The sequence below is a fragment of the Hippichthys cyanospilos genome, chromosome 6 (genome assembly GCF_059441005.1).
Source record: "Hippichthys cyanospilos isolate Australia breed blue-spotted pipefish chromosome 6, RoL_Hcya_1.0, whole genome shotgun sequence".
Classification (NCBI taxonomy): domain Eukaryota; kingdom Metazoa; phylum Chordata; class Actinopteri; order Syngnathiformes; family Syngnathidae; genus Hippichthys; species Hippichthys cyanospilos.
The window spans coordinates 13,558,800-13,583,561 of NC_142374.1; the positions used below are offsets into that span (position 1 = coordinate 13,558,800).

The following is a 24,762-nucleotide window of genomic DNA, read 5'->3' on the forward strand; positions in this document are numbered from 1 at the left end:
AGAAAACGGAAAAAGAGCCATTAAACAATTAAGCTAGGGGTGGCCTAAACGTTTTTCACAGTCACGCGAAGAAGGGAATTCAATTCGAACGATTGAAATCAGAGAACACAACAGAAGGCCGCAAACAACAACAAGCAGGATAGGTAAAGGAAGTCCAAGGACACACAAAACACAGACAAACAATAGCAGACACATAAGGGCAAGGGGTAAAACAAAATAGGCAGGAAGCAATTTGTATCAAGTAGGCCTAAGCTTAAATAAGAATCCAAACAGGACTGTGAATTCTGGCTTATTCTAAAGGGGCTTTTCCAAAGCATGCTGGGAAGCAGTCCAGCAGAGGTCTTGAGAGATGGTAACAGTGGGGACCGACTGAAAGGGAGGGGGTTCTTCTGCCAAGGCAACACAGAGGACGACATCAATCCTCTTCTGTTTGCCGTAGTGCTCCCTTGACCAGAATGGACGTGAGCATCACTTTGCCACGTCACACAGCCGCTGATGAGGCAAGCGCTGCCAAGATGGCTGCCACACGCGTCTCAATGAAAGTACTCTCCATACTCAGCAAATATCTATTCAGCCCCAGTTAACCCCTTCACTGAGATTGGACATATAATCATTTTCATATACAGCGAACCTCCCCTTTTTTATTGTTGTGCATTCTTGGCACCTACTGGCGGTTAATAGTCAATCGCTTGTGTGTTGTCTGATTGAAATTAAGATCAAGTTTTATGTCTAGTCAACTTAGCATGTTGTCCAGTCAGATTTATTTATGTAGCCCTTATTCACAGCAGAGTCTCAAAGGTCTTCACGAGAAAGAATCACAGAGGACGTCACAATTGTTGTCTTGGTGTGGTGGTTACCCAATGCTATCATGCTTTGTTACAGTATGTGACAGATTGGTTCTTTCAAATGGCTTTTCTCTGTAAACACTGGGAGTCAAGTTTTTCATTGACCTTCTTTTCATTAAGTTGGTCACTTAATGTTTAAGACGGAACAGATTTAAAGTTGTGCGCCTCCAGTATACTACCGTATTACGCAACAGTAAGGCCAGAAAAACAGTATATTTAATAGCAAGAAGAAAAAATGGAGAAGGGACCAGGTCAAAAGAATCTTAACCCATGTCCCCTAAAACTCCCCTTTAGGTCATTCCTGCTCATTTTCTGTCTTGATTGGCGCTTGTTTCAGATTTGTATACTAGCATCATTACAGTAGAAGTTATTTCACTTTGTTGTATGGGCACTGGAAAGAAATGTATTTGGACCTGTAAACACACACTCACAAATGCATTGCTGCACACTGGCGGCTCTGTATACCGGCACACACTTTAGCAAGAGCCATAATTTTCGATTTCCGAAGTGTCAGAGTTAATTTTTCATAAAGACTGGCGTTGAAAGTAAAGTAGGATCTTCCGTCTTTTTTTTTTTTCTTCTCTCCTGGAAACACTTGGCACTCATTTTCCCCTCCGGCACTCATCTTGGTACAGTTCAGTGCACTTAAATATACTTTTTTTGCTGGCTTGTACATTAGACTTGTACTAAAAAGAAAAGCAGATTACTCAGCACCCAATCCCCACTTTTCATATACGGGACAAAATGATGCGGTCGAGAGATGCAATAGCGAACACATTCTACAAAACTATTAATCAAATATGATCACAATTATTGGTGTTATGACAATACTGCTGACAACAAATAACAACGACATGTGACAATTTATAATATTGTGTAATAGGGCTGGGTGATTTCGGTATATCAGTGTACAGTATTGCAATATAAAGTAACACAATATGTCCTTCTGTTTCCACTATATCAATTTAGAGAGTTGATTTTTGCAAAATTTCATGATAACAACGTATTAGATACATACATTACAATTACCCATTTTTCCCTGGTTTGTATCTTTTTTCTTTTTTATCTTTCAAACTGGAATATCCATTGCATGAGTAAATTTGTGTTGGTGTGTTTCATTTACGTTTAGTAGCAAAATGGCTGACCAAGACCAAGTTGAGTCTGAAATTGTTTGTAATAAGAGGGGCAAAATCATCCTTTTACATTTTGGCCTTAGAAAGACTAAAAACAATTCATGGATAAATTTGCCTTGTATTTTCTTTGCCAACGACAAATTTGACAATGCGCATGCGACGTCATCATCCAGCCACAAGCCTGTCCAAAATAAGGTCCAGCAAACCAGACCATGATATGGAAATTAAAAGAAGTGCAACACAAGCTGGCAGCAGTAAATTATCCACTTTGGGCTTATTTTCAAACAATTTAACAAGGAAGTATGATAGCAAATCAGCAAAAGCCCAGGAGATGAGAAACAAGGTAAACAAATTTCTCCATTCCATAATTTCTATATTGACTTTCACATTTCATGTTGTACTGATGCATATTTATGGAAGTGGTGGGCTCTCAAGGCCAGCAAGGCCTTCACTTCTGGCCTAACTCAACCTGACATCATTACCATAATTATAGTACTGTATATATACGTATTGCAATACGCTTTGGCTATTCTACAGCGGATTACACTACTCTTCAAGCCACAATAACCAGCACTATTTTGTAATGTTTTTATTATGATCTCAAAAGATATCTTATTTTACGACCTCAACACATACTTCTGCTGCAAATCAGCTACAAGCTACTATTTATGGCACTATATGAATTTTGTCTGTAAATCTGCAATGCATTGTTGATATTTCTACGCAAACAGTAAATTTTGTTTAATCAATGTATAAACAACGTTGTGACAGCTGTGACTAACACCATCTGTAATGACATAATAATGAGCTTTGAAGACATCAATGTAATTAAGCTAGACACTATTATAACTGTGTCAAAATGATAGCCAGATGTCAGAGGGTTCCAGAACATATTGCCGCATTCTGTCACATGCTACGGAGTTAATTAGGATACCAAAATTGCATTCCGCAGCATTACTTCTGTCTCAGCCCTTGTACAATGACACATGTACGACAAAAAGGGTCAACGTTTTACGCCCTTAGCCGCTGGCTTTCGGACAGCACCAGCTGCGAGAGCGTATCTCCAGAGCCTCCTCCAACTCTTTGCTGGATTTTATTTGCACTTGTAAACTGACAGGTGGATGTCTTTTTACTGCTCGAGTGACCCTGAATTTCCCAAAATACAACTTTAAACGCCACTACGAGAAATAAATGTTTATATCTACTACACTTCAGAGCTCTCCCTGATGGTGTAATTTACTTTTTAGGCCAAACCAAAGTTCTCATTTGAAATTAAATGAAAAGCCGCTTCTATTCATGAAGTTTGTTTTCAATTAATAAACCTTATGTAAAAGTATAAACCTTGTGTGAGTATCACTTTCCCATCACAAAGTCCAATTATTGTTCTATATTTATGGGGGCGGCACAGTGGAGGAGTGTTTAGCACATCTGCCTCAGAGTTCAGAGGTCCCGGGTTCAATTGCAGCTCGTACCAGTTTTTCTGTGTGAGTTTGCATGTTCTCCCCATCCTTCCGTGGTTCTTCTCTGGGCACTAAGGTCTCCTCTCAAATTCCCAAAACATTCATGATAGGTGTATTGAACACATCAAATTGCACTTACCTGTGATTGTGAATGGTTGGTTGTCTCTGTGTGCCCTGTGATTGGCTGGCAACCTAGGTGGGTGTCCCTACTGCCTGAAGACGGCTGTGATAGGCACCAGCAAGCCACATTAGTGAGGATAAGCAGCTATAGAAAATGGGTGGATGGATGTTGTGCGGTGTGTGGTGTGTCCCCTGCAACCACACTTAATTATTTGCATCTTAATTTAATCTCTATTAAGAGTAATTCATAAAACAATAATGCAACAAAGAATCAAGGAAAACACTCATTGTGTAGTTCGATTTTGACCTAAGTATATCTCTGAATTTCAATAAGATACACAATAAGATACAATCCGATACAGATCCGATCTGGGCATCTTTCCTAAACATGCAAAACTTGAGAACAGGTCAGACAGAAAAAGACGTCTCTGCAGTGTGGAGCGTACCAACTCTAAAAACGCCATCTGGGGAAAATAAGTAACCTACAGAAAGGACCGCAACTGGGAGGAGCCCCCTTCCAGGCTCAACAGGTAGTTTATTGATATTGTTTGTAAGTATTTGAAGCCTTCTTTATATACTGCTTGTTTAAAAAAACATAAAAAAAGGCAATAAGTAGATCTTTGACCAAACATAATGAATAATCATGATTTCAATATTAACCAAAATTATTGTGATTCTTATTTTGGCCATAATCATGCAGCTCTAGTGCCATATTAAGCAGGAAGTGTCTAGTGCAAAAATGCCATAATGCCAGGAGATGCCATCGGGTAAAATCCTTCTCAGAATCTGGCTCATGGTTCCATCCCAACAGAGGCGCCACCTCGGACAAAAACAACAGGATTTCGGCTTAGGAGTTTAATTTCACTCGAGACATGATGATTTGAAGGCGTGATTGTCAAATATGACATTCACAGTTTTGCTGGGTGTGGGGCTTTCACCAGTCTTTGCAAGTCACAAAATAGTGAGGGTTCATTTTATACTGTATGGAATTGAGTGCCTTTTGTGCCTGCTCGCTCTCGCACTGCACTCCAGCTCACATTTGCCATTCTCTGTGTGCAGCCCTTGTTATCGTATTCCTATGGAGGCAATTAGCATTTGACGTACACACACCCGCACGCACACAGACCAGCGAGAGGCAGCATGGTAGATCAAGTGGTTCGCTCAGCAGTAACTCCTTCATTTTATTTGTGTCTTTCCCAAGCCTGAGAAACAAGATGGAAAGTCTTACCTATTTTATTTTGTGAAGCAATGCTAGACAGAGAGTGCGTGAGTGTATATTTTGCTCATTTGTATGGATGCGCGATGCTTCTTGACATCTGTCAGTGCCAATATGATGGACGCGAGTGCGGCCAGGCTGCGGAAGCTTCCTCGGGAAAATCAACTGCAATCTCCTGTAAAGATGCCGTGCCGCTGACAAACATCAGTCAACATTACCTCAAAAAAGATGGATAGCTAGGATTACCTGTCTGGTGGTGGTCTCCTTCAAAGCTGTGATAGATTAAATGGCATATTTGTTGCTTTTACCCTCCTGTTATGATGCAGGTAAAAAGTGTAGCGTGTATGAAAAGAGAATGAATTTAAGATTTTGTGATGTTCTCTACTTGTTTCAATCCAAATGGTTTGACGTTACATCAAAGTAATAGTTTGTGTGCCAGAAAAAGGTTTGCTGGTAGAGTAGGTATAACAGTTGAACGTAAAACAAAGTCTTAATGAATGTGTGATACGAAAGTAATTTTTTTACGCAACATCACGAGCATTCCTCAAATGTTTCGTAGCCTCTTCTGTCACTGAACGTGGCAGATGTTGGGCACTATTCAATCTAGCACTGCTATTGTGTAGTGTTAACGCAATGCCAGTGAAGGGGGGTGGGGGGGCATGCTGCCAGGGGTTGTTAGTCACATCCATCCCATGGTTCATCTCCCAGTCAAACACTATCAAAAGTCCCCATTGTGTTGAGGTAGCTACAAAACAATCGAAGCCTCGATGTGATAGTCAGCTAATAATATTATTAGCACGTCTAATTATAGTTTTGTGGCGTGTGTCAGCATTGAGGCCAGATGGTCAGCCTGTGATCCTATTACGTCTTTACCTATCGCTGTAGGCAAGGCGTTACCTTCTCAGAGGCTGTACTCTGACTACAGATGGACGCTTCAGCTTATTCCACTAATTGACGACTCGCTCATCCATTCAGACAGGAGCACTGTTGCACGGTACGTGTCACAATTGTCGTTGTAAACATGCGTGTCACAGATGCACGTTAGATGACTGTAGACGATGTTCTAGAGATCGCATGCTTCAGGTTTGCTAAGCTGACATGAGCTTTGGGGCTCTTTCTACTGGCGGTTGTATGGGAAGTCAAGTCATACAATGTTGCTAAGTTACCTATACAGTATTTAGTCACTTTGCGCTCAGTGTTTGCAAGTAAGTGGATCTCAGAAATGGTGGTCTGCCATGGTGACCCAGTTTGAACCAATCACCAAATTGGACTTTTCTCTATTACATTTATAATGCACACATAAAATGTGCGTTTGTGAATGTCGTTTGAACAGTGAACAGTAACAGCTGCTATGATTATTTCCAGGTTTGTGACAAGCAGACACCCCTATGTAAACAAGAGCCCTTTAAATGCTTGAAAAGCATCAGTTTCAAAAGCTGCTCTTACCAACTGACAAAATGAATTCATAACACATTCCTTTGCTAAATGACAATATCTCTGCAGAAAAAAAACAGTTGTTTTTTCCCAAGTATGTGAGATAACTGTGGCAATTTTACAACGTTAAACGTTATGCTTCAGCTGAATCTACTTGAAATGTAATGTTTTGGTTTATTCTGTGATGAATGATTAGTTCCCAAGTTAATCAAGTATGAGCAAGCAAGACCTTTTAAGTCATGTTAGTCCAGTCCCATAACTACCGAGTCAAACTGAAGTTTGTTTTGTTTAAGTCTTAGCCAATTACATCTCAAATTGTGGCTTGAATTGGTTACATTAGTTTTGCTTTTTTTGTCACTTTCAACAGGACTTTTTGAAACAAATCTCAGGAAATTACTTTCTGCTCGCATTTTCCAAACAGAACACTCCAAACAAATAAATACAATAATCCAAGCGTCTCGTTGTGATCCCCACACTCATCCCAAGTAAGCAAGCGAGCTTCCTGGCATCACTGATCGTGACCCCCACACAAACTCCTCAAGTGAACTTGATTGCCAGCTGTGCTCTTTTCCATCCACGCATGAATGAACAGGAACTGCTAGGTTTTACTGCTGCTCTGAAAGGCAAAACGTGCCATTTAGCGCCGGCCTTAAAACCCCATCTAAAGATGCCATTCGCCAGTTAAAGCAAGACAGGTGCAGGCGGTCGGGGGCCTTGACTGAGCAAATATTCAATGTGTGATGAGGCACTTCACCTGAGGAAGCGCTACTTAGCTCCTCATAAGGGAAATGAAGGCATGCAAATCAGGTGCAATAGGTCATTGATATGGGGGACTATCACTATGACCTTTGATATTGAGATGCAATGTGCTCACTTTAGGCATACTTAACTTTAATGAGAAATGAATAATAAACCGTACTGTGATGTGTCGGATTTTAGTCGTCACTGCTCTTGATCAGTGCTGGATATGTACTGTGCTAATTATCAAGCGAGGAAAAGCTGCAGTTTACTTCAATACAACTTATTCGCTCACTGACTCGTTGTCAAACTTTTTTCAATGATGCATCCCCCGATGTGCACCAACCAGTGGAATGCATTTGTGGAAAGGGAGGAAAACCCCCCAACTCAAAACAATACCGGGCCATTTGTGTCTGATTTAATAAACACTGGAGCTCCATTTCAGAGCAATCTGTAATTGAATTTTATTCATCAACTCCATAAGACCATCCGATGTATTTCTGCCTCATCTGCCGAAAAAAAAAGTGTCACAGATGACATTGGACATCTGTATACAACTTAAAGGTTTACAACATTTTGAAAGTAATCACTATACCTCATTTTAAGTGATTTCATGGTCCAATTAATTTGTTCTTAATTTGAGCCTATTCAGTTGATTATGGGTTGAAAACTATTTGCAAACAATTGTAATCTCTTTTCATTTCCATTGTACACAATGCCCCAACTTCGTTGGAATTGATGCTGCATTATGTTGCCAGGCCAACTAAGCAGCGAGTGCATTTGCCCCCCAAAGCCTTTTCAAGTGTAGAGAGACATGGAGAGGATGGGTATCATGCCATGGTTTTTTAATACTATGTCTATATGTTGGTTTTGCTCACACACCTGCAAATTCAAAATGAGGGTGCTAGTGACAGTAGTTACTCATTTGGAAAATGCTCAGACATTTTTACTAAGGACTATATTTTTATAGACACTACACACGTGCTTGGGCGTTTTTCACATGCATAAATATGTTGAATTTAGCCTAGTATGCAATGAGCAAATGGAATGTTTTATCCATCCATCCATCCATTCATTTTGTTAGCTGCTTATCCTCAAAAGGGTAATATGGGTAGATGAACTGTTACCAACCATTATAACAATGGATGAAAATGATTTACGATTCTACTGGTCTGATGGGCTTCCATGGTTTCTAAAATGTTTTCATCATACGGTGGTCCTTTGCCAAAGCTGACGTCGGTGATGGACCAATAGACAGTTCGATAGACTGCCCACCTCTGCTGAAGCATTACATCAACAGTTAGTATACTTTCATTTAAACACGTCTACAGCAAAATAAAAGGAGTTGGCCTTGTTGTCATATTGTTATTTGCTTTTAAGGTAGTGTGACTTAAAGATCAATGACACCCCCCCATCGAATTAATAAATACATTTTATACATTTACATTTTATTGTAAATATTATAAAAAAAAATATTATAAAAATACTGCATCAATCTACTCAACATGTGGCCAGTTTAGAGACAATTTCATTTTTTTTATTACTTTTTTTTAATTACTGTTTTTTTCATCTTCTGTTTTTCAAACCTCCTAACCAAATAATGAATGCTTAATGCTATTAGGATATCTTTGGTTATGATGGTTAAATGTGCAAAAATATGTTTTTTTAACATTAAAGTAGCTGTGGGCGTAATAGATGCGTAATTATCGGCTCAAAGTAATCACGTTATTGAGGGAGAAAGGAACAGAGATGCCTTGCTGATTTATTACTAATGGCTCTGAACAAGGCAGGCATGTCTGAACCCGGTCCTCAAGGGCCACTGATCCTTATGTTTTTTAGGTTTCTGTCCTCTGAACACACTTGATGCAAATGATCATCTCATCATCAAGGCCAGCAAAAGCTTGATAACAATCCTGGGCATTTGAAACATAAAAAACATACAGGATAACCGGCCCTCAAGGACCGAGTTTGGACATGCCTGGCCTAAGGGGAATCAACACGAACAGTGTTTCCCTTGACTTGCATTTTCTATTGGGGCCCTATTTTTGTGCGGAGCATAGCAAAGTGAGCTTGGGTGGAGTTTGCTCTCTTCTTGTAATTTCCTAGACTTGCATGGTCATCTTGGCATTATTCTCATTTGCATTGAGAATCAGGGCATCCGAAGTGCTCGACTAGTTTGACATTCGAAACTTGCCTCATGAATTATTCGATGTTTGCAGCATCTGGGCAATATAGTGGTTAACACATCTGCCATGCAGATTAGAGCATGGGTGTCCAAACCTGGTCCTTAGGAGTAGGTGTCCTTCATTGGGTTAGGACACCCCTGGTTTGGAGCTCTAGTTTTGAATCTACTTGTATCCCATTGCGAGGCGAATGCTGTTTCTGCAAAGATAGCGGCTCTTTTGATGTCCTCCAGGTTTTGTTCAAGGTCACCAGAGGTCGCCTTTGAACACCAACATGTTCAAATGTTACTGCAACAAGACCAACATTTGGGGGCCTGCTAAACTTGTGGTGGCCTCTGACAACCTTGTGGTGACCTGACCACCTTGAACAAACCCTCCAGGAGATCATAAGGCCCCTACCATCGCAGAAACCCGTCGGCGTTTACCTCTCAGTGGGACGGGGGCGTTATTAGGGTAGTTTGTATGTTTTCTCCAAGTGCTCCCACATTCAAAATCATGTATTTTATTTTCATGAAGACTTGAAGTTGTCCATATGTGTGATATGTGAATTGGAATTGACTGTTGAATAGGCCAGAGTTTACCCAGAGCTCCAGTTCACCAACAACCTCAGTTAAAACCAGCGCTATTGACAACGAAAGTATGAAGGATTTGATGGCTAATATTCTAAATGGGTTGCGTAAGTAGATGGGAGGTAGCGGAGAGAAAGGTATGGAGATGATGGAGGCTCGTGCATAATGACTCTGGCCGCTGGTCAAGAAAATGACAATGCTTTGGATTGGAACTGGGAATGCAGACAGGTGCTATTATCAGCCGCAGAGCGACACTTTGGTGTCGTAGGGCAACACGCCAGCTAATTTAGCGCACGAGCAACTGTTCCAAGAATGATGAGCTCATTTCATAGGATTCAAATATCTGAAAAGTGTGAAATGAGTTTACTGTGCAGTCCTCATTCATTATGTGAATGTGACTTTGTTGCTACTAGTCTAGCCTTGTTTTTAGGGCAGGTCAGCTCCAAGTTTGCCTCTATTGTTAAGAGTGTGTTGGCCTCATTACATCACCCTGAAGTTGCTAACACGTTTATGCAGTAAACATCTGGCTCAGTGGCTGCCTCGACGCCATTGCGAGGTCAGTGTTTTCATTCAGGCCTCATTGCAAGCTGTCTGCCTATTATAATGGTTTGTGCTTTGCTTTCTCTCTCTCATTACTCAGTTACTTTTATCTGCTCGTCCACTCTTTTTTTTCTATAGACCCTTTGTCGCATTTATTTCTCATGAGAGGGGAATAAGATTTTCCCTCCGCTGGCTCTTAGGCTGAAGGAGGGCAATTTCAAATGCAGCGCGTGTACATATTCAGTCATTCACTTGGCCCTGCATACAAATGTATACACAAAGGCACCTTATATATCCCTCAAGACCTCTGAGTTTTTGTGTCATTATTGTAGCTGTAAAAAGGTGATCACATCATATTCATGCCCTCTCTGGATGTTGTCCATCCTACTTTCAAATATGCAGGTGTATTTTAATGAATGGGTGACTTTATTATCATCTATTTATTAAGACAGTTGTTCTGAAACTGAAACATTGTCACCAAGTAACACTTTCAAAAATACTTTGCTCTCCAAGTACTGCCAGTAAAGGCTGTCCGGGCTCTCTCTTAGAGATAGCGTGAGAAGCTGGGTCATCTTGGAGGGTCTCAGTGTCGAGCTGCTGGTCCTCCGCATTGAGAGGAGCCAGTTGAGGTGGTTCCGTCACCTCTTGGTTGCCTCCCTTATGAGGTGTTTCAGGCACGTTCCACCAGGAGGAGGCATGTTCCACCTGGGGGTGACCCAGGACACGCTGGAGAGACTGTCTCTTGGCTGACCTGGGAGCGCCTGAGGATCCTTCCGGGGGAGCTGGACGAAGTGGCCAGGGAGGGGGAAGTCTGAGCTTCCCTACTCAAGCTGCTGCCCTCACAACCCAACCCCGGAGAAAGCGGAAGAAAATAGATGGATGGGTGGATGTTGGATGTTTTTACAAATATCTATTTAGGCAGAACATTGTGTTAAAGTTTGATCACTTTGAAAATTCTCCATGAAAAATGGGGCGCAGAGGCCCCTCCATCGCTGCTTTCAGCGTTGATAAAGGCATTGTAGTTGGAGGTCTGTTATCGTTCATCTGAGGTGGTCACATTTGCAGAGAAGTGACAATAATGGATGGATGACAATAAGGCAAGGAGGCAGCTGCTGTCGCAGATGCGTAATCAAAAAGTACATTTATGAAGGCTTTGTGTCCCTGTGTGTAACTATATTTCTGCTCCATTGGCGCAAATGGTGTTTCCTTTATAATGTCAGAGCCCATGAAATGTGACATTGTACCACACTCCAGCCCCACTCATCTCATCCTGTCGCGCGGCCTCTTAGTCCACGTCATCGTTGTCTCTCCAAGGCGCATTTGATAATAAAGTTATTTTTAAGGGGGTTATTTCCCCAAACATCATAAAGCATACACAGCTTTGGGCTGTATGCCAGTGTGACCATTGCGGTGTAATAGGCAATGCATCAACTCGTGTGTGTGTGTGTGTGTGTGTGTGTGTGTGTGTGTGTGTGTGTGTGTGTGTGTGTGTGAAAGAGAGTGTGTATGAAATCTGCATTTATTGACAAATGTGTGAATGTTGTAGCCTGTGTACTGGCGCTTATCTTTTCATTGCACCAACAGTATGAAAAAGATTTGCTCACAGAATAAACTGTATAGACAAAAGTATTGGGACACCCTCCCCTTACAAAAACATATGTTGTTGTTCAACATTTGGCTTAATCTGTGTTGCTACTTTATTGTATAGTCTTGGATACAAAAACATACTTTTTGGACGTTTTAGGTTAAATACACGTACAAATGATGGGCCTCAAATACAGTGGTGCCTTGAGATGAGTGGGATGTGACATGCATTTAGGTCACAAGTTGATAAAAGTATGAACATAAACACTGAAATATTAAAAATATACATATATTTAGGCTTCTGCACTGCATATTACAATGTTGGTTTCTTCTTCAACCAACTATTGGATGCGGAGGCTCCTTGTGGCGACGATTTGACTCAAAAGAAAGGGAGGTGTGCTGATCTACAGAGATTTTTAAAAAAATGACACATAAAACAATTTTATGGATACACATACCATAATTTATCAGGTTTCTGTGCTACTGCAATCTTTAATTGTTTACAGGCATTTTGTTAATCTCTCTGTCCATTGCAGGCAAGCCATAGTGTGAACACTGCTCACCAAAACATATCCTCTCAAGTCACCCTAGTCACAGATAGATATAAATATGTCTATTTTTAAATATATACGCAATGACGTCTTTGAGGGTAGAATGTACGCCTGTACTTGACATCAGTCCACATCTGGGCTCTCCACAAGCATGCTGCTGCAAATGGCGGCAACAATTATCCGGCCGGTGTTTCAAAATAGAAACGTTGAAAACATTCCGGCCTTCTTAGGTGTTACCAGCTGTTGCTTTTTTGTTCATTTAAGTAGCTCAGCACATTTGCAGTGGCTGTCTCTAATTAACGAACATTCAGACACAGCAAACGTGGCCTGAATGGCATTTTAGCACACTTTCTAACAATCAAGTGCAGTCTGCTTTTGACGTCAGTGCAAGAAGAGATTATCCCAAGAAGCCTCAACTGAAATTTTCATCATTTTTAACTCGGAAAACTCAGAAAGCTAAGCTTTTAATATATTGTCTCCTTTGATATCACAGGATATGCTCCTAATCAGAATCAAAAACACACTTTTTAAACACATTTCAAATGTTTGCAAGGATAAGCTGTATAGAATGCCTATATGTCTATTTCCTGTAAAAGTAAAAGCCTATTTACTGTACTTTGGTGCACACCCAAGTCTCTTCTGGCCTAAAAACGATCAACTATTTACAACCAAAAGTATGGATATTTTTTTTACCGTGAGATGAAATTGATAAATTCTCAGGAGTCTTTGGATCCTTATTATCAAGCTCATTCGCAAGTCTGGCGCATGGCACGGCACAAATGTGCCAGGGGTGGAGCACTTTCATAGACTGACACAGCCTAATGGTGGGGACAGCCTCTGTCTGCCTCTGCTGTTTAGGCTCTAATCATCTAATTAAAGTGGCTGCTCTCCATCCCTTAAAATGTGGTGCACCTGACCCGCCAGAATAAATAAATAAATCTGCCCATGGTTTTCAGAATCAGTTGGGCTCACCCATGTACCTTCAAACACGTGTGCTTGCACATTTGTATAATGTTATATTCCATTTTCTATGGTATTGTTACTTCGTCATGTGAAGGCGGTAGTATCAAGAGGTGGATTAAGTCCAGTAATTCCTCACCAAAGGAGAAGCTACCATAATGAATGGCCTGCATTGATGAAACTCTATCATATTCCAAGGTCCCCCCGAATTGGTTCTCCTTTCACAAATGACTAATCAATAGTCCTAAAATGCCAGAAGTAGATGACTTAGCGAAAGCTTATGTCACCGTTTGAGAGGGATCAACGGCGCTGATCTTGATACAATAGTGACTATTGTACCTTCTTCCACCCTGCACGCTATGCTAATTAGGGACAATTTATTGTTATTTTGTATTGTAATTGTATTGTTATTTTATTGTTATCATTCCTCTCATTAGCGTGGTAATCCTCATGCTACATTATACTACGGTAATTATTTTCCTCAATTTTGCACGGATGCTAACAAAGTCAGAAAACTGCTGTTTTAAGGCAGCAACAAAGCAAACTGTGTAAAATATTTACACACGGGGAGGTTTGCAGATCATAGTGCCAAAACTTATAATTGGAGGCAGCTGTAAAAAATGGAAATAGACATCAGAAGTCCTCCTCTGTTACCAGTTTGGCGTCCACCAGTGTCTAGTGTGTCCTTGTTTTCATTGTGATTGATCAGCTGCATCTCCACCCCTAATTTGATCAACGATTTTATGATGATTTATCTTTTCATCTAATTAATTTTCCATCACTTCTGCTGCTCTGAGAGGCTCAAGAGGGATTTGTCAGGAGATTGTTGAATCGGCTTCCAGCATCTGACAGACGAAGAAGACCACTTGTGGACTAAGATCAAGATGAGCTAACAAACAGCAATTAGGACCAGTATTGCTGGGGGTGAATTGAGAGCTGTTGGAGCCAAGTTGAGACTGTGGAGTAAAAAAAACTGCAGTGTCAAGAATGAGAAACAGGAAATGGGTTTTGTTTTGGTTAGTTTCTTGATTTTGTGACACCCTACGAAAGTTACAAAAATATATTGTAGCATTCGGTCCACGTACTGTTCTGCTGTTTCTTCTGCAGTGAAAACAATTACTAGACCGTTGAGTGACTACTCATAGCTTGTTCTGATCTGATCACGTGATAGGAAATCATAGTGTAGCACATACAGGTAGCTGATTGCAGGAACCAGAAAGTGCTCTTTTGTAACAAAAGATACATGTTTCAAAAAGTATTTGGTTAAGAGCAACATTTGCATGTTTGCCTTACACCTCTGAAAGTTCTGTGTGTGTGTGTGTGTGTGTGTGTGTGGTGGTAGTGTACTACTGTATGGCCGTACAATTTAGAGTACAATGAGACATTGAGCTGCATCAATTAAAGAATAAAAACAAATTTTGTGCTTTCAATAATTTGACGCGCAATTGACTTCTTTTTCGAGAACCCCCACAAAACCTGAAAAACTAGAGATCCATTTACTTATTAAAATTGTGACTAAATGCATCAAATTATATCAAGTAGTTAGAACAAACGACTCTATTTTTGCATTGTCTTAACAAAGAATATTTTGGCACTAACTATTTGATTATATAATGCAATTAGTTGCAATATGTTTTCCATGTAGATTGACTTTTTGTCCAGTGCGGTCTACAGTACATCAGGTGACCAATAAAGAACACTACACTCAAAACCATGTCTCTAACCAACTCGGATTTATTGTACGTATTGAACAGGCTTGTCGAATAAAAAAATCTGTCTTTGGTCACTCTACTCCACAAGATATTCTGTCAGAATAATCATTCCGAGACGTCCAAAAAGAAGGCCTTTGCTGACTTTGTTTGGAATCGAGGTATAAAGCCTCAAATTCTGCCCAATATTTGAAACGTGTGTACCCCACTTTAATTGGCTGGCATGTTTATTAATTTCTCTTCTGAGTGACCCATTCATTATTAATAGTTGCGCTGCATCAAAGAGCCAGCTGCTACTCAGTAGATCAATTGATCATGCACACCTTTTTCTGCACACACAGCAGGAATCTATATAAAATTTATTCATGAATCACAAATGTAGTTCTTCCACTTGGGTGTATGCGTTTGACTTGCTGTTTGCCTGCCGTTTACACTCGAAGCTTCACAGATGCCAGGCGCGCATGTGTGTGAGCCACATGCTGTGTCAGAGCATGCGAATCGGGTAGAAAATGTGGCTTTGCTACGGCGCTTGAGTTACTGTAGAGTATTGATTTCAAAAGCTTTTAGCGTGTGGCAAATTTTCCATATGTGACGTATGCATGTGGCCCCGGGATTGTGGATAAGAAAGGCATGGATTATGGGGCAGTATGTGGCTAATCTTTGCGCAATTATATGTATATGTGAGTCTGTGTGTGTGTCTATGTGTATGTGGGTGTGAGTGCAAGTCTGAGATGTGGATGCATGCGTTCACACACAAACCGGAGGATTTTCAGTTCTAATTGCTCTGTTTTCCAGATGTTTTTTTTTTTTTTTTTCCGGAGTGGATTGAATCCACAAAATGGCAGTAAAACAACAGAAGCAAATAACATGCAATAAAGGCTTTATTGAAAGATGAGTGATTTCAGCTCAGTCAACCTCTGAGAGAGTAACTACGCAAGTGTGAAATGCTTAATTTTTTTGCATTTATTACTTTTTTAGTGGGAGAGAGGGGGTGAACTGCAAAAATGTAAATGCCATGATAAACAAAAAGCCAGAAATCAAAATATGGTAGCTGGCTGCACAGTACAATATAAAAGGTCAATTTTCATTCATTTTCATGGGATGCTAAAATAAATCATAAATGGCCAATGGCATGACAATGGTCAGAGAAGTTTGCCAATCAATGTCTTTTTTTTAACCATCCATTACTCTCCACTAAATACAGTATCTTTTGTCAGTTTTAAATCCCATTGGAGCTTGCTTTTTTTGCCCCTTCTTTGCTGGTTGTCCTGCACTTACCAAAGCTGCACATTCACAAATTGTGAGCAATTTAAACACATTAAGATGACTCATTCATTTAAAGCATCCATTCCTGCAAATGACTCTGCTTTTCGGTATTTCATTTTTGCTGACTTTCTTGAAGTCCTGTTTGCTGTTATCTTGCGGGCTAGCCACCACAGGCTATCAGCAGATATGGGTTTGTGGCTCAACTGTGTAAAGTTATGTATGCATAAAAAAGTTGGTACATATAATGCACAATAATGCATTGAGTCAGTAAGTCAGTAAGGCATAGTTTACTGCATTGAGTGGACACACCCTCAGAATTCGGGGGCAGAGACAATAGCCTGATTTTCCCTTATTTTGAATCCCCATTTTGTTGACATCTATCAAATTTTGCAAGTAATTTATAACATTTTTTTTGTATAGTGTGTAGATTTTTCATGACATATTTTTCATATTACAAGGACTTTAGAGCAGAATTACACTGGAGCTTTACTGTAAAGTGATGACATTTAAAATCTTGATTAGTTGGGCACACAAGTTTAACGGTGACATTCATAGTCTTCATATTCCTTTATTACGTTCCACCCTAGTGGAAAACCGACTCACACAAGTACAGTTATTATTATTCATCGTATTCTATCCAATTTGTCTGTGCCATTCGTCAAGTTAGAGCCATTGAACAATTTTTCAAGCTGAACTCATCCCTAAACCCTCAATTTACTATAAACAAAGGAAGCTGCGCTATATCCACATTGTCCCTTGATATTTAATGCCATCCCGACTGGCTAATCAATCACCAAATTCACTCTTACTGGGAAGGGATGTAGCACAAAAAGAAAGGAAAAAAAAAAACCTGTGCGGGAACGGGTGAAAGAAAAATATGTCCCTGAAGGATCACAGTCGGTGAATGGCCGTGACATTTGCTTTACAAGGTGTGGAGGAACATGAAACACACCGTTGTGGGTTATCACATTTACCCCCGCTTTTCAAGCTCCGTGGTTGGTTACCCGTGAGGGACTGACGCTTCCCTCCACAAGAAGCCTTCCACCTTCTCCTGAGCATAAGAGGTTGTGACTCGGGCTCTCCGGCATACATTCAACTGGATCCACGCTTGCACAGCTTTAGATACCTCTGAATTATTCACTTTGTTTTAGTTTTGCCGGAGTGCAAAAGATGGGAGTTAGACGAAGGTGCGCTGAGCGATACGAGCTAACGGGAGGTGAGGCACGTGCTGCTCGCTGTGGCAGGACAATTACCTCCTTATGATTCCACTCTTCATTCACGAAATTCCCAAGTGGAGTGTATAAGATGTATCCGTCTCTTCAAGTGATATACTATAGATAGGAATAATGGTATTATTGTATAATGATCTTATTGTATGATATCGGGAGCTCAGCTTGGGTCACATAAAGTATCCATGCATTCTTCCTTCCGATAACAGGTAGAGTGGCACAATGTAAGTTGCTACCGCTGACTCCTATGAGATCCAGCTAGCCGTTGGTAGAGCTAGTCAAAGGCACTTCTGATTAGACTTGACATGATCAGGATTTTTTATAGCCAATCGCGATTGCTGATTTAAAAATAACAGTTTATCAAGCCGATCGCAGGGGCAATATATCTATTTAAATAACTTTTTTATTCACTACATATACTTCTATACTGCTTATAGAGTAACAACAAAAGTATTTGTGTAATATTTATAGAATCACTCAATATGTTTGCTTCATTCAGCAGTAAATGACTAGACACGGTGACACTCATTACACCGTGAATCATCAACTTTTTATTGCAACTCCATAAGCCATTCAGTACTGTCCACCTCATACTATTTACGACTTGGCTTCCATGCGTCACTTTGTGACGTCCATTCTGATCTTATTGTTTTTATTTTGTCTGTCTTGTTTGGTCAGTTTTGTTCTCCCTCAGAAATGTGTTTCATGGCAACTCTGCTTTGACTAATTTGCCGGTATATCAATGAGTTGGGTTCCCAGGCTATGAAAATAGCCTAGCTGTTAAAAGGTTAGAAGATGACCCACCTCTTTATTTGACCTATTTGTAGCATTTCTGTGAAATGCCTTACTCAAATGACTTTTGTAGCAACATGGATTCGGTATCCTCCTTCAGGTGTGATATGAATGTGAACTTCTGTTTGTGCCCTGGGATTGACTAGCTACTGACCCTGAGTGCAAGGCTGTAGTCCACCTTTTGCCCCAAGTTTGCTAGGATCTACAATAGTTCACTGGTGACAAGCAGGATAAGCGGTACAGAAAATGGATGGTGGTTCAAATAGAAATGTGCTTTTTGTCTCAAGTGCTGATCTCCCAAAAGATTCTGCTTGAGCATGATGATGCAAGTCAGATGAAACGATCCATCCAGAGGAATTCAGTTTATTAAATTGGCTGTCTCATAATTTGCGAAATGTTGATTGACTCAATTTTGCTTCTGAAGGAATTCATATTTGCCCCGGACACACACACAGACAAGATTGAGGCTGGGAAGGACTTTGAATACAAATAATTTAGAATCCAAAGTTTGGCTGCGAAGTAAATAATACTGGCCTTGTGGCAGAATAGAGCCTTCACTTCTGGAGTGTTATGCTAATGCATTAGGGCTATCTGTCATGCTCTTCTGTTCTTCGTCTACATTCGGCTCACTCATGGCATTAGTGATACAGTACATTCAAATATCTCCATATTGCAGTGAAAATAGGCTTTCATTTTCTGTGAGGAGAATAGTGTTTTCCCTTGCAAAGGAAATATCATCCTATGACATATTCCAAGTAAATCCGAACAGTAAATGTCACTTTCTTAGTGTCAACCTACCTTCTAGGACACTAAAATCAACGAGACTGTGGTGCTGCCATTTCACCCAAATGAATAATGGGCTCCCACAGGTCACTATCATTGATGTCACTGGTGTATCAATTTAATTGTACTTTTATCCTGTTATCAAGTAGGTTGAACATTACCACAAGTTAATCATCATGAGAAGACCTTGGAAAGTATCCCAAATTGTTCCACGTGTAGGATGTTTCATTTCCACTCTTGTTTTCAGTGCAGCATACACATTTGCTTTGAATCTCAGCTGCTGCCTTCCTTTTGTGGAGTTTGCGTCTTCTTCCTTTCACATTTCTCTTAGTCTAAAAATATGCATGCTAGATTAATTGAAGATTATGAATTGTCTTTTGCAATGAATGGTTGTTTGAATGTGTGTGACCTTTGATTGGCCAGTCTGAGGTGTACCAAGCAGGATAGGCTACAATTTATCTGCAACCCTAATTCGAACAGGCAGATAGAGACGGATGGGTGAATGTTTGTGTGTTGAAGATTCACTATTCATTTGCAGTTATATTGCAGTATATTTTTCCCCTTACATTCTTGTTAGAAACAAGTGATCAATACAGTGATTTACTTAAAAAAAAAAAAAAAAAACCCAAAGGGGTACAATATAAACTTGAGACAAGCTCAGATACCAGAACTAAAGTTACAAAGCAAAACTCAACTTTTCATTTCATTGTTCATCTATTTAAAAGAGAAAACTTAAAACTTAATGAAAATAGTCAAAGATGAAGAATGATAGATGCACCATCCCTCCAAGGAGCTTTGTTCAAAGCAGCCGGCTTGTGGAGCAGTCACGTTCTCATGTAGATAAAGCCGTTGCTCACCCCACCCCACCCTAATGTGTGATGTGCCAAGGCTAGTATGGCGTTGCGTTACCATGGCAACTACTGAGAGTGAATCCTGGCAGAAACATGTCAGACGGAGAAAGTGCGTTATATATTTGACTCCCAAACAACTTGGAAAGTGTCAGATTGTTGCTTGGACTTTGCCGTTCTTTTGGTATACTCGCATGTAGGTGGCATTCATGGGCATTTTTCTGATGCCTCTGCTAATGACTGCTACCATGTAGATGTAGTATTTTTGTGTTTATGTAACAGGATGTAGAACACTGATTGGCCTCTGCATTCAAAAAACCTTTGGTTTTTGACATGATAGAGCCCCCTTGTAGTTATTCTGTCTTTTGTGAGAAGACAATGGCAGACCTTTCATTGCTGCATCACATCTCTAAGGAAGTAACTTGGTGTGACTGTACAGTTTTGAAATTAGGGGCAAACCCTGAGCAACTTCTGTCAAGACATAGGAACATTGTGGTTGTGTAAGTTCACACTTGATGTATGGACAGACACCGTAGAGGCATAACGATTTGTAGAGTTTTTTAAATTTATATTTTTTTAACCATGACATCACACATACTTTTGGCTGGTATTAGCGTTCGTGGGGCCACTATAAAAAAATAAATAAAAAAACACGCTTCAATGTCGTTGGACAGAGATTTGATGAAGCAAGGAAATGATTTGATTGACATTTTTAGCCTTCTTCCTTGATATTGAAGAACTTCTAGTTTAATATTTGAAGTTTCATTCAAAAATACTATGTTATATGTGTAGTGTTTGGAAGGAAACAAACATTTAAGTACAAATCTATACAATTAGACTGCTATTTTATAGTCCTTTATGTCTTGCCTTTAGAAAGTCAAATGACTTGTAAATGTGGCTGTCATTTTATTTACTATTAGGACTATTTTATAGTCCTTTATGTCTTGCATTTAGAAAGTCAAATGGCTAAATGGCTTGTAAATGTGGCTGTCAAACAGTGGAGGATGCAACATTCTGGACTCCACCATCAAATTTGTTGGACAGCAGCAATGTTTGACTTCTGACAAACTCTTGAGAGCAATTTATTTTGGCTTGAGTTGTTATGTGAAAATACACAGAAACTGTGATCGCAACACCGCACAGCCAATTTTGTGTTTTGTCAGCTACAAGCTGTTTTTGCGAATTGGTGTAGTTCATACACGGAAACACAATGACAAATTGTGTAATGCAACTGGGTACTTTCTTACATGTCATTATGTTTAATGTTTAATAACCTAGTACTCTACTGGGTTCAGTTATGTCGACAAAACCTTTTTAAACTTACATTTGGCATCCCTGCCATTTATTTTTGTGCACGCATGTATACGTCCAAGCAAGTTGATGCTGCGTAGCAGCCGTTGCATCACTCTGCTGTTGACGTACATGTTTAAAATTCTAACCAATCACAGCGTTCTCCTCCTGAGGCTACAGGGTCAGCGCGTGCAGCGACAGTGCCGGCGAATACTTTGGAGCACAGCATTGACTTAAGATCACACTTAATAATTCAGGAACCTGCCAGAAATGTTTTATGGCCCATTTTCCTCCCCATCAGAAGCTCACTTGTTCAACCAGCGATGTTACAAGTAATAGTCAAAGGCTTAAAGTATTCATTTTACACAGTATAGAGTTCATGTCCCGATCTTTTCTCGTGATTGTTCCCATTGGTGTCTTAATAATTAAGAATTCACTGCAGGCGTCTATTCCACCTTATAAAAACTATTACTTTACTTCATGAAGGCATGTCTTGTTCTGATAAAACTGCTGTCGTCCAGACATTCTCTCCATTTTCTTTGGGGGCTAAAGGTATGGAATTTTGCTAAGTTTAGCAAACTACTCTCAACTAAAATGACGACATTGAAGGTAGAGGTAATGACCTTCTTTAATGAGGAAAAACCCTCACAACATTTCAGTATTGCAGCAGTTTGTTTTAGCAGCTAGATAAAGCCAAGGATGACGGTCACATGCTGACCAGTATTGATCTGAACAAACAGAGTAACTCTCAGTGAAATATTCTGGCTAGCTGGCATAACTGATAAAACCTACCATTATTTATTTATATAGGAGCGATTTGGTGTGTGAATTGTTCTGGTCTCAGATTTTTGAGTGCGGGTTTTGAATTTGATTCTTCTTGAATGCTTGTGCACTTCTGATCCGCTTGTGTTTTGCCCCTCTGCCTTCCTTCTGTTGCCTCCCCTCTTTACCCCCTCCCGGGCTCTTGTCTCCTTTCCTCTCTTTTGTGTGTTTCCCAGGCGAGGGATGCACGCTACAAAAGGTGTGTGTGTTCCGTGTGCGAGCCAGCCACAAGAGTTTGTGTGCATCTGTGTGTGAACGTAAGAGAGAAAGCGAGAGAGAAAAGACATAGTCCAAGTCCCTAACACAGAGCATGCCTCTGCGTCCGGCAGCCGGCAAACATGAGCCACCCAGCCCTCCACGGCAGGACCAGCAGCAACAGCAGCAGCAGCGCGCGCACACACACCCGCGCGCACACTCCCCTTACGCACACACCGCAAACGGCAGCCAGGGAGCCAGCACTGACAGCGGCGGCAGCTCCCTGGAAGAGGACGTCGTCGGCGCCAGTAACGGTGACAGCGGCATTCCCGTTCCTGTCTCGCCGGCGTTCCTACCCGCCGCCACTGCACCCATGGAAGAGCCCACGGGCAACACGGTCGTGATCCGCATCGGAATCCCAGACCTGCAACAGACGGTAAGAGACCGACCGGAGACTGGCCTCTCCCCTCTCTGTGTGTGATGACTTTTGCTTCATTCATCCACCGGTCTTTTCTTACTTTCTTACCTTGCGCATCACTCTGCTCCGTATGTTTCTTTTTCCACACCCAGTTTATTCATCCCGCAGCCTTCCAAAATTGCCGCTAATAAATCTGGCTCTTCATTAACTGGGCTTGAGATGACTTTGACAATTGGCCACTTAACCCTTATCTACTGTTCATTTTCTATGCGTACTTAGTACACTATGTTCTGAGTCAGTTTTGACTGGGACCAAGAGCATCCTCATAATAAGTCAAGTATGACCTACGGAGCTATTGAAAATGTTGAGAGCTTGTCTGATGTTAATAAATGGTTGAGCAATCAATTTCTGAAAAAAAAAAAAAAAAAAAACATTGCCCTACATGTACCTGTTTTTGCGGGTCTATATCTGACCTCATGCATGACTTCTCTTTCTTGTGTTAAGCGTGTATGAACATGCCTCTGTTGTTTGACTCTCACATTTTTTTTTCCATTAATGCTTCTGAAACCAACAGGTGCATGTCTCTGTGGAAATCTGTGGCAACTTAGCTCTTGGACTTACACTTACCTGAGAACACCATCCCAACTACCTCTTGGTTCCTTATATCATTAACTCATTCAATCAGGACATGTTGTTATGTTTTTTTTTTTTCATAACAAGTATTGGCATTCAGTACAAGGTATCTCAGCAATAACTGAGTGCTAGAGAAAAAAAAATGAAGCAGCTACTATTAAGGGGAAAATGATCTTTAATCTACTAATTTGAGTACCTTTTCTCATCATTGAGATGGCTGTACATGGCCCAGAAATCAATGTTTGCGCTGCATTTCAGAGTCATAGTTTCATTAACTGAAATTCATACAGCAGACAATCTTGCTCAACACATTCACTGTATAGGCCTGAAGTAAAAAAAAAAAAAAAAATGTATAGAATTATTAGGAAATGTTGGTATTATTTTCCTTTTGATATGCGATTTGAATGAATAAATCACTTGCACATAATTGAGTACCACACTTTCTGGAATGGCTTTCCAAGGAAAAGAAGATGATAACATTCAAGTAAACAATGAGCACATCAAAAAAAGACAATCTCACTCTGATCAGCTCTTAGCCAGGAAATAAAAGTTAGAAGTTTTAAAATTCCCCCCTAAAAGGCATTATTTGGTAAATTAAGCTCCGCTAAACCTTGCTCTTTATTGTAATGTATGTGACAGATGACATGTTCGAATGTGTGTTTTGTTTTATACAACCGTTACTTTGTTTTTGAAAAGAATGACTCCAGAGGTAGAAGCCATTCAAGCACCATGATATGAATGCTTGGCATTGTGGTGTGGGCTTAGTGGGTAAACTACTCAAAACGGATGATCATGGAAGTGTGTCCACATACCGACTGGACTGTAAATGACGAACTCGAAAAAAAATGGAAATTGCCCACCTCGGGAGAATACACTCTAAAATTCAGACTAGTGAACATGGTCAAATTCAAGCCAGAACAACCATGTTCACAAATATACAAAAAGTTAATATTTAAACATTTTCAGTTATGTGTAAAAAGTACATACAATGGATAGACATAATTTGCATTACTTTCGGAAAAGTCATGAATTTTTCGTCTGAAAGAATGACATTTAGGATACATAAAATTACTGTCAATTGTCAAAACGGGTGAAATTGGGCCCACACTATGTAAGCGTTTAAGTGAGTGTTGGAAGGAAAGAGGGACAGGAGGTTCGGCAAATGAGAGTGATTGTAAATCTTCAAGGCAAGGGGAGTGTAAGGTGAATGTGTAAAAATGACCTAACTAGCCAATTTTACATTCTTCTTCATAAAATAGTTTAATCCATTAGCCAGTGGCATTGATGTGGAATTCAGTAAATGCATTCATGGATTTCTTTTCCATTTCAAAATACACAGCCAAGCACATCATTTTCTAATGTAAAAGCTGGAAGTCTCACATACTCACACTGTCAATTTCCATTCTTGTTCAATGCACAGCAAAAATGGCACATTTTTAAAAAA

General features: G+C 40.3%; 1 protein-coding gene across 1 annotated transcript in view; it reads left to right on the forward strand.

Annotated features, from left to right (window-relative positions):
* The window catches only part of shank3a (SH3 and multiple ankyrin repeat domains 3a), a 209,434-nt gene that overhangs the window by 40,547 nt on the left and 144,125 nt on the right, over positions 1 to 24,762 (forward strand). Inside the window, exon 5 of the mRNA XM_088417218.1 lies at positions 22,249 to 22,703. Coding sequence (XP_088273344.1) covers positions 22,383 to 22,703 — 321 coding nt within the window. The 5' untranslated portion in view covers positions 22,249 to 22,382. The remainder of the gene's footprint in view (positions 1 to 22,248; positions 22,704 to 24,762) is intronic.